This window comes from Parambassis ranga, chromosome 21 (genome assembly GCF_900634625.1).
Source record: "Parambassis ranga chromosome 21, fParRan2.1, whole genome shotgun sequence".
Taxonomy (NCBI): Eukaryota; Metazoa; Chordata; class Actinopteri; family Ambassidae; genus Parambassis; species Parambassis ranga.
The window spans coordinates 22,394,617-22,405,688 of NC_041041.1; the positions used below are offsets into that span (position 1 = coordinate 22,394,617).

Below are 11,072 nucleotides of genomic sequence, written 5' to 3' on the forward strand. Positions count from 1 at the left end.
GCGGTGAGCTGACAGAGCCTTTGAGTTGCTTTTCTCCTGCAGCCAGGTGATGAACGTCCGGCTGATCGGGCGAAATAAGGAGTAATTAAAACCTATAAATTATCCGCCGGCAGCTCGTCTCTCTTACCGTGAGATAAGAATGCGCTTTTCCAGAGCTCGGGCTGGAAAACAATACCTACTGACAATGGCAGCTACACCTCCGAAAAGAGGAAAAAACAATGGAGAGAGTGCGTCAAACCTGGAGCTGTGCGGCGTTGAAATGACGCATATGAAGCTGTGCGACGTGTACATTTCAGTTTACATTAACTATTAAAAAAACATAAGAAAGGAGATCGTTTATGGTGCCGGTTGGTATGCAGGCCTTCTCTCTTTGCGGAATATGTGTGTGTGCGCTTGTGTGATGACAAAGAGACCCAGAATCGCCTCTGGGTGCAGGCTGACAGGCTTGGTCTGTCGGGCCCAAATGAAAGAACCAGCAAGACATGAGCTCAGAGGAAAGTCGTTCCAGTTTAACTCCTGCTGTTTTAACACCAAGGCCCGCTGGGCCCACCTGTCCAGGTAAAGTTAACTGTTCAGAGATAATTATTTGAATTTCATTCATCCATCCACCAGCGGGTGTGTGTGTGTGTGTGTTTCTCCTCCACTAAGATGTAACATATATACCGTACAAAGCTGAAGGCGCGGAGCAGTGATAATCTCTTGTTTGGTTTCTCTATGAAGGTGCCTCGCTACTTCACGCTCCCCTCCTGGATCAGAGACGTATGATAATTGGACGTCGTCACCCGATGTCCAAAAGTGTTCCGGCTGGTGATTGGCCCGCTGCGCTTTGGATGTTATTCATGCTCCTCTGGTTAGTGAGTATGAGTGTGTGCGCGCAGTGATGTGATGTGAGGACTTTGTGAAGAGCAGACTGTCATACAGCGGTGAAAAGCTGGGTGTGAGAGCAGTGCGCAACAACAACCGCGACCAGTCTTTTAGCCTTGTAAGTTAACGGCCATGACGCGCCAGAGCTTCTTTACGCAGACAGGATGTCCACCCTCTCCGAATAATTACAAGAAGCAACACATGCAGGAGACAAAATAACTATGTTTTAGTGCTTCCTGTAGTCATATTTTGGATACAATACAGGTCCACTGAGTGGAAGTGGATTGAAAGAAAAGAAGCCACGTTGGTGTTTGAAGCAGCAATGGAAGCGCAGCGGGATCTGAACAGCACGGATAGTGAGAGAGAGAGCGTCTCCCCCTCTCCCAGCCTGCCCTCGCCGCCCATACTGCCTCTACAGGTCGCTCAGCAGGCCCACAGAACCACCAACTTCTTTATTGATAATATTCTGCGTCCAGACTTCGGTTGTAAGAAGGAGAACGGCGCGCGTGAGAGGGCACAGACATCCGCCCGGGATCGCCTCCACCCGGCGTTGAGCAGGCCGAGCCTTCCCGGAACGCTGTCCCAGGACTCAAACTGTAGCAGTGACAGCACTTCGTCCTCCGCATCTTCCAACACCTCCTTGGCGAGTTCAAAAAAGAGCAGCGGAGGCGGAACAGCCACCACAGTCGCCTCTACCGGGAACAGCGAAGGCGTAAAAGCTGAGGAGAGGACGGGCGGCGGTGCCGGAGAGAACACGTCCTCCTCGCTGGTGGTGCTTAACGGCACCGCGGCGCCCACACCAGAGACGCAGCCTCTGCTCTGGCCGGCATGGGTGTACTGCACACGGTACTCGGACAGGCCCTCATCTGGTAAGGCAGTAGAATCGTGACTGTGGTTCGTTAACGACTCTTATATGCATGTGCATCTTATGCTGACAGGTAAAATCATTTTCCTACACCAAACAACACCAAACATATTTACCGCTCGATATCAAACTTGATTTTATATACTACGACATTTCATTTGATTTTCCCTAAATCCTCTCTGTTTTAAACACGCACACACACACACACACACACACACACACACACACACATATATATATATATATATATATATATATGTGTGTGTGTGTATATGTCTATATATATATATAGACACATGTTTTGGCAGCACAATATTAAATAATGAAACACTTTAAAAGCCTGAGATGTAGTTTGTTAATTGCTAAACAAGGCCGTTTCTAGTTTCATTTCTTTTTTTTAAAAAAAAAAGAAAAGAAAAAAAGAGAAAAGTAAGCTTCTGTAACAGCTTAACTTGAAGACATTTATTAAAAGAAACAGACTGACGCTGCGCTGAATGTTGACAGTGTAACGGTAGAGAGCGGGCAGGGCTTCATTGTGACATACTTTGGAGGGGGCTTCAGCAGACTTCACATCCACCTGAGAGCCTGTTCTCCCCGGCGTTAGTGTGTATGTCAGCCGTGTTTCCTGCGCTGAGCTGCTGTCAGTAAAGCATGGCGGAGAAAAACACAACGAAGTTAAAGACAATTACTGTACAGCAGACACTTTCAATAGACAATAAAACATGTACAAGTGGCCTACAGGGCAACGCGAAGGCATATGTCAGAAAGCAGACGGATATTTTCAAATCTGAAATAAACTCAGCTTTTCTCATCCCACTGTCAACATTGTGAGTTTTGTCACAGCGGGAGCCTCTTCATAAAATGTATCCTTTATAATGTACCTTTAACAACGTCTCACAGCAGTCTTTGATTGATCTAAGTAATGTATTTTAAGTAGTATTTACGCTTGCAGAAGCCTCAAATATTTTCGGATATTACTGGACTCATTCAAAAATGTGGGTATTCTATAGCATTGTTATTATTATCATTATTATTATTATTATCATTATTATTATTATTATTATTATTACTACTACTACATGGTAATAATATATATAATAGCTGTAGTATGTGAGTACAAGCGAATCTTTTCAAGCTTCACAGTCAGGCGCCTAAATGAATTGTTTGAACGGGCAGGTGAGCAGGCAAAACATAATAATAATAATAATAATAATAATAATAATAATAATAATAATAATATATACAATATGAAATGTATTATTAAAAAAATAACCTAGCTCTGCGCTGTGTCAAAATGCTCATCATGGGTTTTTCGATAGGCTGATTGATGATTATTACTCGTTTCATGCGCTGCATATTTATATTCCCGCTCTCCTGTCCTTTCGCCCTTACTGCAGGCCCAAGGACACGGAAACTGAAAAAGTCGAAAAGCGGCAAAGAGGACAAACGGCCGCGTACGGCCTTCACGGCTGAGCAGCTGCAGAGACTTAAGACGGAGTTCCAGGTGAACCGATACATCACGGAGCAGCGGAGGCAGTCTCTGGCCCAGGAGCTCAACCTCAACGAATCCCAGATAAAAATCTGGTTTCAAAACAAACGGGCCAAAATCAAAAAGGCCAGCGGCTTCAAGAACGGGCTGGCGCTGCAGCTGATGGCGCAGGGACTGTACAACCATTCCACCACCACCATCCAGGAGGATAAGGAGGACAGCGACTGAGGCACACCGCTTCATGGGGACAGGACCGCACGCTCCTCCGCACATACTCTGTACATTGTAAATATGATATCTAATTTAACGAAGCGCGCTTTGGGGGGGTGCTTGGCACTGCTCTTCCTTATCTCCTCCTGTTCAGGATGACTCGAAAGCGGAATAGACAAACAGACTGCATACTACTGGACTGATCTGTCACAACAAAACCAAAGATTTTATTGGAAAGCAGAGCCTGGACAGTTTCAGAAACAGCAAAGACAAAAGAAACACCTCAGGGAGCCTCATGGAGCTCCAACCGCCCCCAGACAACACCAAACACCGCCAGAGCAGTCAGCCTCATTTCTGGACCAACTGCTTCAAAGACCTGTAATAACCCTACAGTTGACTGAGATGCCATACACAGGTGAAAAATACAAAATGACAGCCTATGATTCAGTATAGAACGAGGCCACCGTAGACACACTCAGAACCTCAAGGCCTTATAGCTACAGAAGCGCATCTGATCTGACTCTTCTAGAGCAACATATTACAAAGAATAGAAAACAATTTAAAGACAGTTCATTATCTCATTCCGGCGCATTTTAAAACAAAATTTACATCACAAGCAAAATACAGATGAACAACATGAGAAATCCAAAAAATAGCGGTTAAAGAAAAGGACAGGTCTGACTAAAAGAACTGTAGGAGTATTTTAGTTACTTTGTAACAGTCTGTAACTTTGTAGAATGGGTGAACTTGCCATCTTCACATTCATTCTGTGTTTATGTAGCGAGACACACAAAATACACAAAGACCTAAATTATTTTAATTGCACACATATCGCAAACAAGTCATGTTTCCAGCGCAAAATGTATATTCTTTATGTAACATCAATGGTACATTATAATATATGTTTACATTGGGGCCTGCAGTGTGTGTGTGAAATGTCAAAGAAATAATCATTTTTTTCTGTGTTATACCGTCTCAAACAGACTTAGGGGCAACTACAGTTGTTACACAGAGTCCATATAAATACAGTAGATATTTACAGAAGGCTTATAATTCATACACCAAAAATCACAAATTGAACACTGAGATCCTCTATGCGTCATTTTAATTTGGCAGGTTTTTCAGTGCGTATGTTACTGGGGGCGAGTACATTATATACATTTAAACCATGTTTCCAAATAAACGCTTTTATATTGGAAAAAACTCTCGCACAGTGACACATTTTTTATTGTTGACACCGAGTATTTAGTTAATATTAATGTGTGTGTGTGTGTGTGTGTGTGTGTCTTCAGCTCATTGATTCAAGTGAGTGGGACAACTGAATCCATATTCATAAGCCTTTTGGAAAGAAGGTGAATTTACACTGCGAGGCGCGCCGCTATCAGCGCTGTTCAAAGCGTTGCAGAGCATGAAATTGCCTCTCCGTCTCTCTGTGTTCACTCATTTCATCACCCAGCCCTGCAAGCCTGAAACAAAAATACAGGAGAGCGAGTCTGACTGTGTTTGGGACTCGTTCAGATAGGAGAAAGCTTCACACACACACAGCAAGCACTCGGGCACCCATTATGCACCTTCATTTTTTTACATGGTTTATTAATGATATTACTACATTCGTTTACCTGTTTAGTATTAATGATTATTTGTATCACATTTCTACCACAAACACACTATTTTCAAATAGGGATTGCAAACTAACATATAACATAGGGCCTATTGTATTTTTAAATTAACAATCTAACCATACACATAAAAAGGTTGTTTTTGTTTTTTTTATTGGTTTGTTTTTAGTTTTTTCGTGTGTGTTTTTTTTTCTTAAAAAAGCACTCCACCCTCCTTTTGGTTTAGAATACACATCCAAACTCTATTTTCTTGTGTGACAAAAATACAAAGAAGTAGCTTCCTTTTATCAGTGGTTTTCATCCAAAAGTATGGCTCTGTTCTGCTGAATCGGAACTTTTACTACATGTTTTCACATATTTGAAGGAAAAGAGGGATAAGCAGGTGTTACTTTAAAGCGCTGATAAGGGAAAGATCCTGTAGATAACTGAAACATATCATCGTCCTGCTTCCTCAAGCTATCTATTCATCTAACCAGTCACGTCAGGAACTTTATTTGTATTTCAGTGAAATAATGAACAGATTGGGCCAGATTGTAACCATCTGGGAATAATATTTAGCAATTTAACAATTCTTTTTAAGGATAGATAGATAGATAGATAGATAGATAGATAGATAGATAGATAGATAGATAGATAGATAGATAGATAGATAGATAGATAGATAGATAGATAGATATTTGGAAAGGGTAAACTGAGGGCCATGTTGCTGTTGACAGCAAGTCCACTGTGTAATTATTTTGGACTAAATTACTTATCGAGTGAGCATCTTCTTGATGAAACCAGACCATTTCCTGCAGCCAGGAGGTCATCTGTCATCTCGAGCTTCATACTTTCCTTATAGCAGGAGTTTGTCTCTTCTATAATCATTCTGGAGCCTGTCCAAAGAAGTATTCCCACCACTTAAAAAGAAAGAGAGGAAAATAACAGCAGGCTGAGATCAATTTGTCAAATTCAAAGGTAAATGTTGTGACAGGTTGACTGAATCTTTGCCTCTACCTGTTTTCTTGCACTCTCTGCTGCTGGCCTCAGATCCATAGGGAAGAGGAGGAGGTTTGGTTTCACATGCAGGGCCCTTTGTAATTATCCAATAGAAACACAGAGACAGGATGATATCATTTCTTCACATTCCATTTCTGCTTTTACATTCCATGCATGCGTAATTGCATAATAAAAACACACAGTGTGCATCTGTGTGAGATCACAGAGTGTGATGCAAATTTCAAAACAATTAGACACATTACATTCCCCTACCAATTACAGAGGACTGTTTGTGTGTGTGTGGCAATGGACTGTGTGCTGCTGCCTGAAGCAGGGGGACTGCAAACTGTAGCCACACAGCCAGGCCTGTGGCTACAGCTTTAATTTACATGCAAATGAAGGTAATAAACAGTCCTCCTGCTGATGAAGAACTGTACAGTAATAATAATAATTAATAATGGTCTGACTTTGCTCTGCCTCCATGGCTCAGTGTTGCTACCTGAAAACAGAATATCAGTAGGTTGTACCAATGGGCAACTGTACCTTTTTTTATCACATCAAGTTACATAAAACAAACCAGTTTTCCATTTGGATTTGACTACAAACAGTAATTATAAATTAAACAAATAAAATTGAGGACATCATGACCAACAAAAGTCATTCATTCTAATAAACTTCTTTTAACATTTGATGAATTGAGTCACATTTTAATGTGAACAAAAATGGATTTCTCTAAATTATGATGTGTTTTTTTGTGCTATAATACACTATGTAAGAAAAACTCCAACAAGAGCCTATTTAAAAGCTTTTGATAACATGAGATAAATTTAAAAAAAAAAAGTCTTAAAAAAGCATAAAAGTTTTTGGGGTAACATCTTATATCTTTGTGTTGAACATTTAAACCTGATCAATCAAACTGTAGCAATCAAATGTGGATGACCGTCATTAGTAGAGCTACTAGTGGATCTGACTGACTGAGTCTTGGCCATTTCTCAGCAGCCTGGTGTCAAACACAAACCAAGAAACACAAAACCACTGTCTTCACACCCAGTAATACAGCTGCCTTCATTGTTGATCCACACATGCAACAAACTGATTGTGTACACAAACACACAAGCAAACGCTTCACTTGCACTTGGGTGCATACACATGCACCCCATACACACAGAGCAGACAGGGGGTGCAGACTAACTCTCCACATGCCTCCTTCTGTCTACAGCCTGTCAACAAGTGAGCTGTGAGGCCCAGCAAAGCAGTTGTGGCACAAATGGCCACCATTGTTTTATCATGGCTGGGGAACACACATAGCATTGATATACAGGCCTTCCACACTGCTGTTAACCAGTCTGTGTGTGTGTGCATGCGTGTGTCAGTGTGTGACTAAGCAGTGTAAATCATACATGGATTAACTGGCAAATGGTTTTATATGTGTGTGCCTGTCTGTGTATATACTGTGTGCAGGTCTAAAATGATACTGGCTCTTCCACTCAAATGCAGAGATGTCCACTGGAAAAGCTTGTCTTGTTAATATTTGATGTGGAAAAAACTGAAAATATATTTTGGTAAAAATGTAGTCTTGACTTCATTATTATATTGGTGTTCACATACATATATACTAATTAATAAATACTCCTGCATTAAAAAATGCAAATACTCACTCATTAAAGATACGATCATTAATGAGATTGTTAGAACATCATTATGTCTTAGATTTTTGACTAAGTTTATTAATTTTCTTTGAAGGGGGGAGCCAGAATTACTACAGTAGGAAAAAATAAATAAATGAATACATTTATTCACATGTTTCAAAAACACACACACAGAGCATGGAAAGACTCACTTGTGTTTTGAAGTGGCAAAGCTGCCCAGCCCCCTCTTTTGTCCCCAGATCCCTCCCAAACAAACATTGCAAACAGGATTAGTTTGTTCTCAGATGCCCAATGTTACGTGGTTTGATGCTGCCGCTCCTCAACCGGGGCTCACAATGAGGAGCCAGACTCCCCTTTCCTTACAGCCCATTGGGTTGGCGCCATTTTGATTCAAGCCAGCAGGTAGGTGAGAGCCACCTCAAAAGATCCTGTCCCATGTCTTTCAATTGTTTTTCTGATGGATAGCAAAATATTTTCAATCACTTTTTTTGAAAATATTTTGGAAACATCTTAACTGAACACCAGATCATGTAAGCATTTCATTTGCACAGTAAAACCATCCCATCTTATGAGCATCCATTATTAAAGGTTATAGAAAAAAAATAAACAGAGGATATATCATCTGTTTGCAATGTTGTCGCCATATTATTTACCAATATAGGTATGGTAAATTCACAGCAGCAGTTCATATGGTGCTGTGTCCTAATGACACAGATGGGAAATACAACATGGTGTAATAAAAATAACAGAAATGATGTGTTCTTAATTACATCACAGACAGATTTTAATAAGACAACAGCCATGCTCTGTTCTACTCCCACAGGGATCACATGCTCATTCTACAGGCACTTAAACCACTTTGAGGCACTAAAATCCAATCATATCAATATAGTTATAATAATATTCTCTGCAGATCAGATAGACAGCGTACAGAATGTAAAAGTCCAAAACTTATAGTTTACCCTATATAGCTATTTTACCTTACTAAAATATAAGATAAGATATAAAATCTAAAATGTATTATTTGCTTGAGTTTTACCAAAGAACTCCTTTGTATTTTCTGAATACAAGCCTAAATGATTACATTTGTCTACACACTGATCATTATAGTGTGTGTGTGTGCAAGTCCCACTTTGCTGTATCATATGCTGTATAAATATGTATGAGTGACGGGGAGCCTGGGAGGAGGTTTTTCAGCTCTGCAGCAGAGCAGACATTTATAGAGGTGTCAGAGACAGATAATCAAGGCGAGAGCTTCTCTGCATGAAATGAAAATACTGCTGCTGGTGCCTGTATGCAACTCCTCTGGGCAATAAAAGACTCATGCCATGTTGTGATATTAAATCTTATCATAATCTTGCCTGAAAAAAGGTTCCTCGGTATTTACAATGGAGCAGATATGGACAGCAGCAAGGATATTGTAGTTATTACTGAGCAAGGCAGGAAGCAGTATGAAAAATGAACATAGTTACAAAAAACACATAAAATGGGTCAAAATAATGATGCAATCCCTGTATTATAATACATGTTTATTACAAAACAGCAATTAGACTCTTGCATGTATTTGTGTTGACTGTGGCATTCAAGTTAAATATAAAAATATCTATATTGTATTAGAAAATACACAACACATTTTAAATAATGGGCTATTCACCTGCTGTAGATTGAATCCATTCAATTTATCCCTTTTGTTTACCTATGCAGTTATAGTTACACTCCCTTTATTTCCTTTGGTAAATATTAGAGAATACAATTAGCTAAAGAGGCACCATGATCATGTGGTTAAAATCTGACATGTTGTTGCTTTCTACAACAGGCCACATTAGTATTTAGTACTTGTAACAATAGTATATTTAGTCCTATTAAACACCATACTTAGAATGTAATTTAAACATGTTTATTTATATGTAATGTGTATGTCTCTCAAAATGTAATGATTAATATGACTTTTAAAAAGACAAATAAATAAATAAAACCTTTTATATTATATAAAATAAACAACAATAATGGTGTGGGGAAGAAATCTTAACAAGACACTACACATTTAATTAGAACACGTCTAGGTTGCTGCAATATTGCTGTTACATTACTGATTATGTCAATGGTAGCTAGCAAAGACAGGAAACTGAGCTAGCTTAGCATTATTTTTGCCTTGTTTTACATTCTTCATGTAACAGCGTTTTTACAGTAATCAGTCATAGTAGTGCAGAATTTGATGTCAAACTGTTTACAGTAACAGGTGATAATGTTATGGGGATGAAGTATTTTTGATCAGTTTTTACTAATTTTATACTGGCTTAAAAATTACTCTGAATATATAAAATCCACTTATTACTTGAAAGGCCATTACCACAACAGGAGGGTTCTCTCCACCACATACACAAAGCTGGTTAAAAACTATAAACTTCATTGCAAAATGAAATGCAATACAAACGTGACCTTACCTTGGTAGTCATTGTCAAAGCTGTCACTAACAGTTTACAAATGATTGTTCCAATGTTATCATTTAAAAAGGAAAAGTCTCTGCTGTCAGTTTAATCGCTAACAATCGTCACAACATTTAGGGCCATTAAGCCATTTTAGGAAATTTACTAAACTATTGGCAGATTTTGTAAAAATATATACTTGTTTTAACTCCTGACATTTGTGGAGACTGCCCTTGCATATACATGAACCCACCATTAGCTCACAGCTAAGAGCCGTCTACTCAGGGCTGTGGGAGGGCACGTGCAGGAACATTGCATACAGCCGTGGTGAGCTGAGTTGTTTTAAAGTAGCACAGTATGATAAAATAGAGTCAGACAGGGGAGAGATGGAGAGAGAGTGGCTGGACTCATCCCATGTGTTCCTCAACGAGTTCAAGTTACAACTAGGAGGCATTTCGGGAATGGAGTTCAGCAAAGACCATGGCTAACAGCTTTAACACCAAGCGTCATGTGTGGTCCCTGAGGAATTCTATTTGTGTGTGTGTGTGCGCGCTCCTGCTTCATATCTGCAAATTTAACTGAGGGACTGAACAAGCTTCATCTGTTGCATGTTGCTGTGAGTATCACGTGGTGATGGTAACTTAGATTACCAGTAATTGCAAACAAGAGCAGTCTAACCACAGTCCCCACAGACACCATGGTGTCATTAAAAATATTTTTGGACACCAATGCAGGCAGGCAGGAAGGAAGGTAACAATAGTGCAAGTAGTAACAAATCTTTGAATAAGCTATTTTATTATGGCTCATCAGTGTATTAAAAAACATAGTTAAAAGTGATTTTAATCCAATCCAGTCCTGAATATTCATAATCTTAGTTCCTCCCCAGTTACAATTACAGATGAAATGACTGCTCCTCCTTTAATGTTATTTTTTAGGTTCTAGGGAGGAGTTGGGATCGAACCACCAACCTTC

At 39.7% G+C, this 11,072-nt stretch overlaps 1 protein-coding gene across 2 annotated transcripts; it reads left to right on the top strand.

Moving 5' to 3' along the window:
- The first annotated feature begins 910 nt into the window (after positions 1 to 910).
- LOC114426358 (homeobox protein engrailed-1-B-like) lies at positions 911 to 4,116 on the top strand. 2 transcript variants are annotated; one of them, XM_028393723.1, is made up of 2 exons: positions 911 to 1,733; positions 3,124 to 4,116. In XM_028393723.1, exons 1-2 carry the CDS (start codon positions 1,187 to 1,189, stop codon positions 3,444 to 3,446), a joined length of 870 nt encoding a protein of 289 aa, XP_028249524.1. In that variant the 5' UTR covers positions 911 to 1,186; the 3' UTR covers positions 3,447 to 4,116. The 2 variants fall into 2 exon arrangements, with proteins under 2 accessions (XP_028249524.1, XP_028249525.1); XM_028393724.1 differs by having other exon boundaries at positions 3,127 to 4,116.
- The last annotated feature ends 6,956 nt before the right edge of the window (positions 4,117 to 11,072 follow it).

Bases quoted from the DNA above. Each gene is read 5' to 3' on its own strand.
- LOC114426358 (XM_028393723.1), top strand. From the start codon at position 1,187: ATGGAAGCGCAGCGGGATCTGAACAGCACGGATAGTGAGAGAGAGAGC. The intron at 1,734-3,123 runs GTAAGGCAGTAG...TCGCCCTTACTG, and splicing joins CTCGGACAGGCCCTCATCTG to CAGGCCCAAGGACACGGAAA.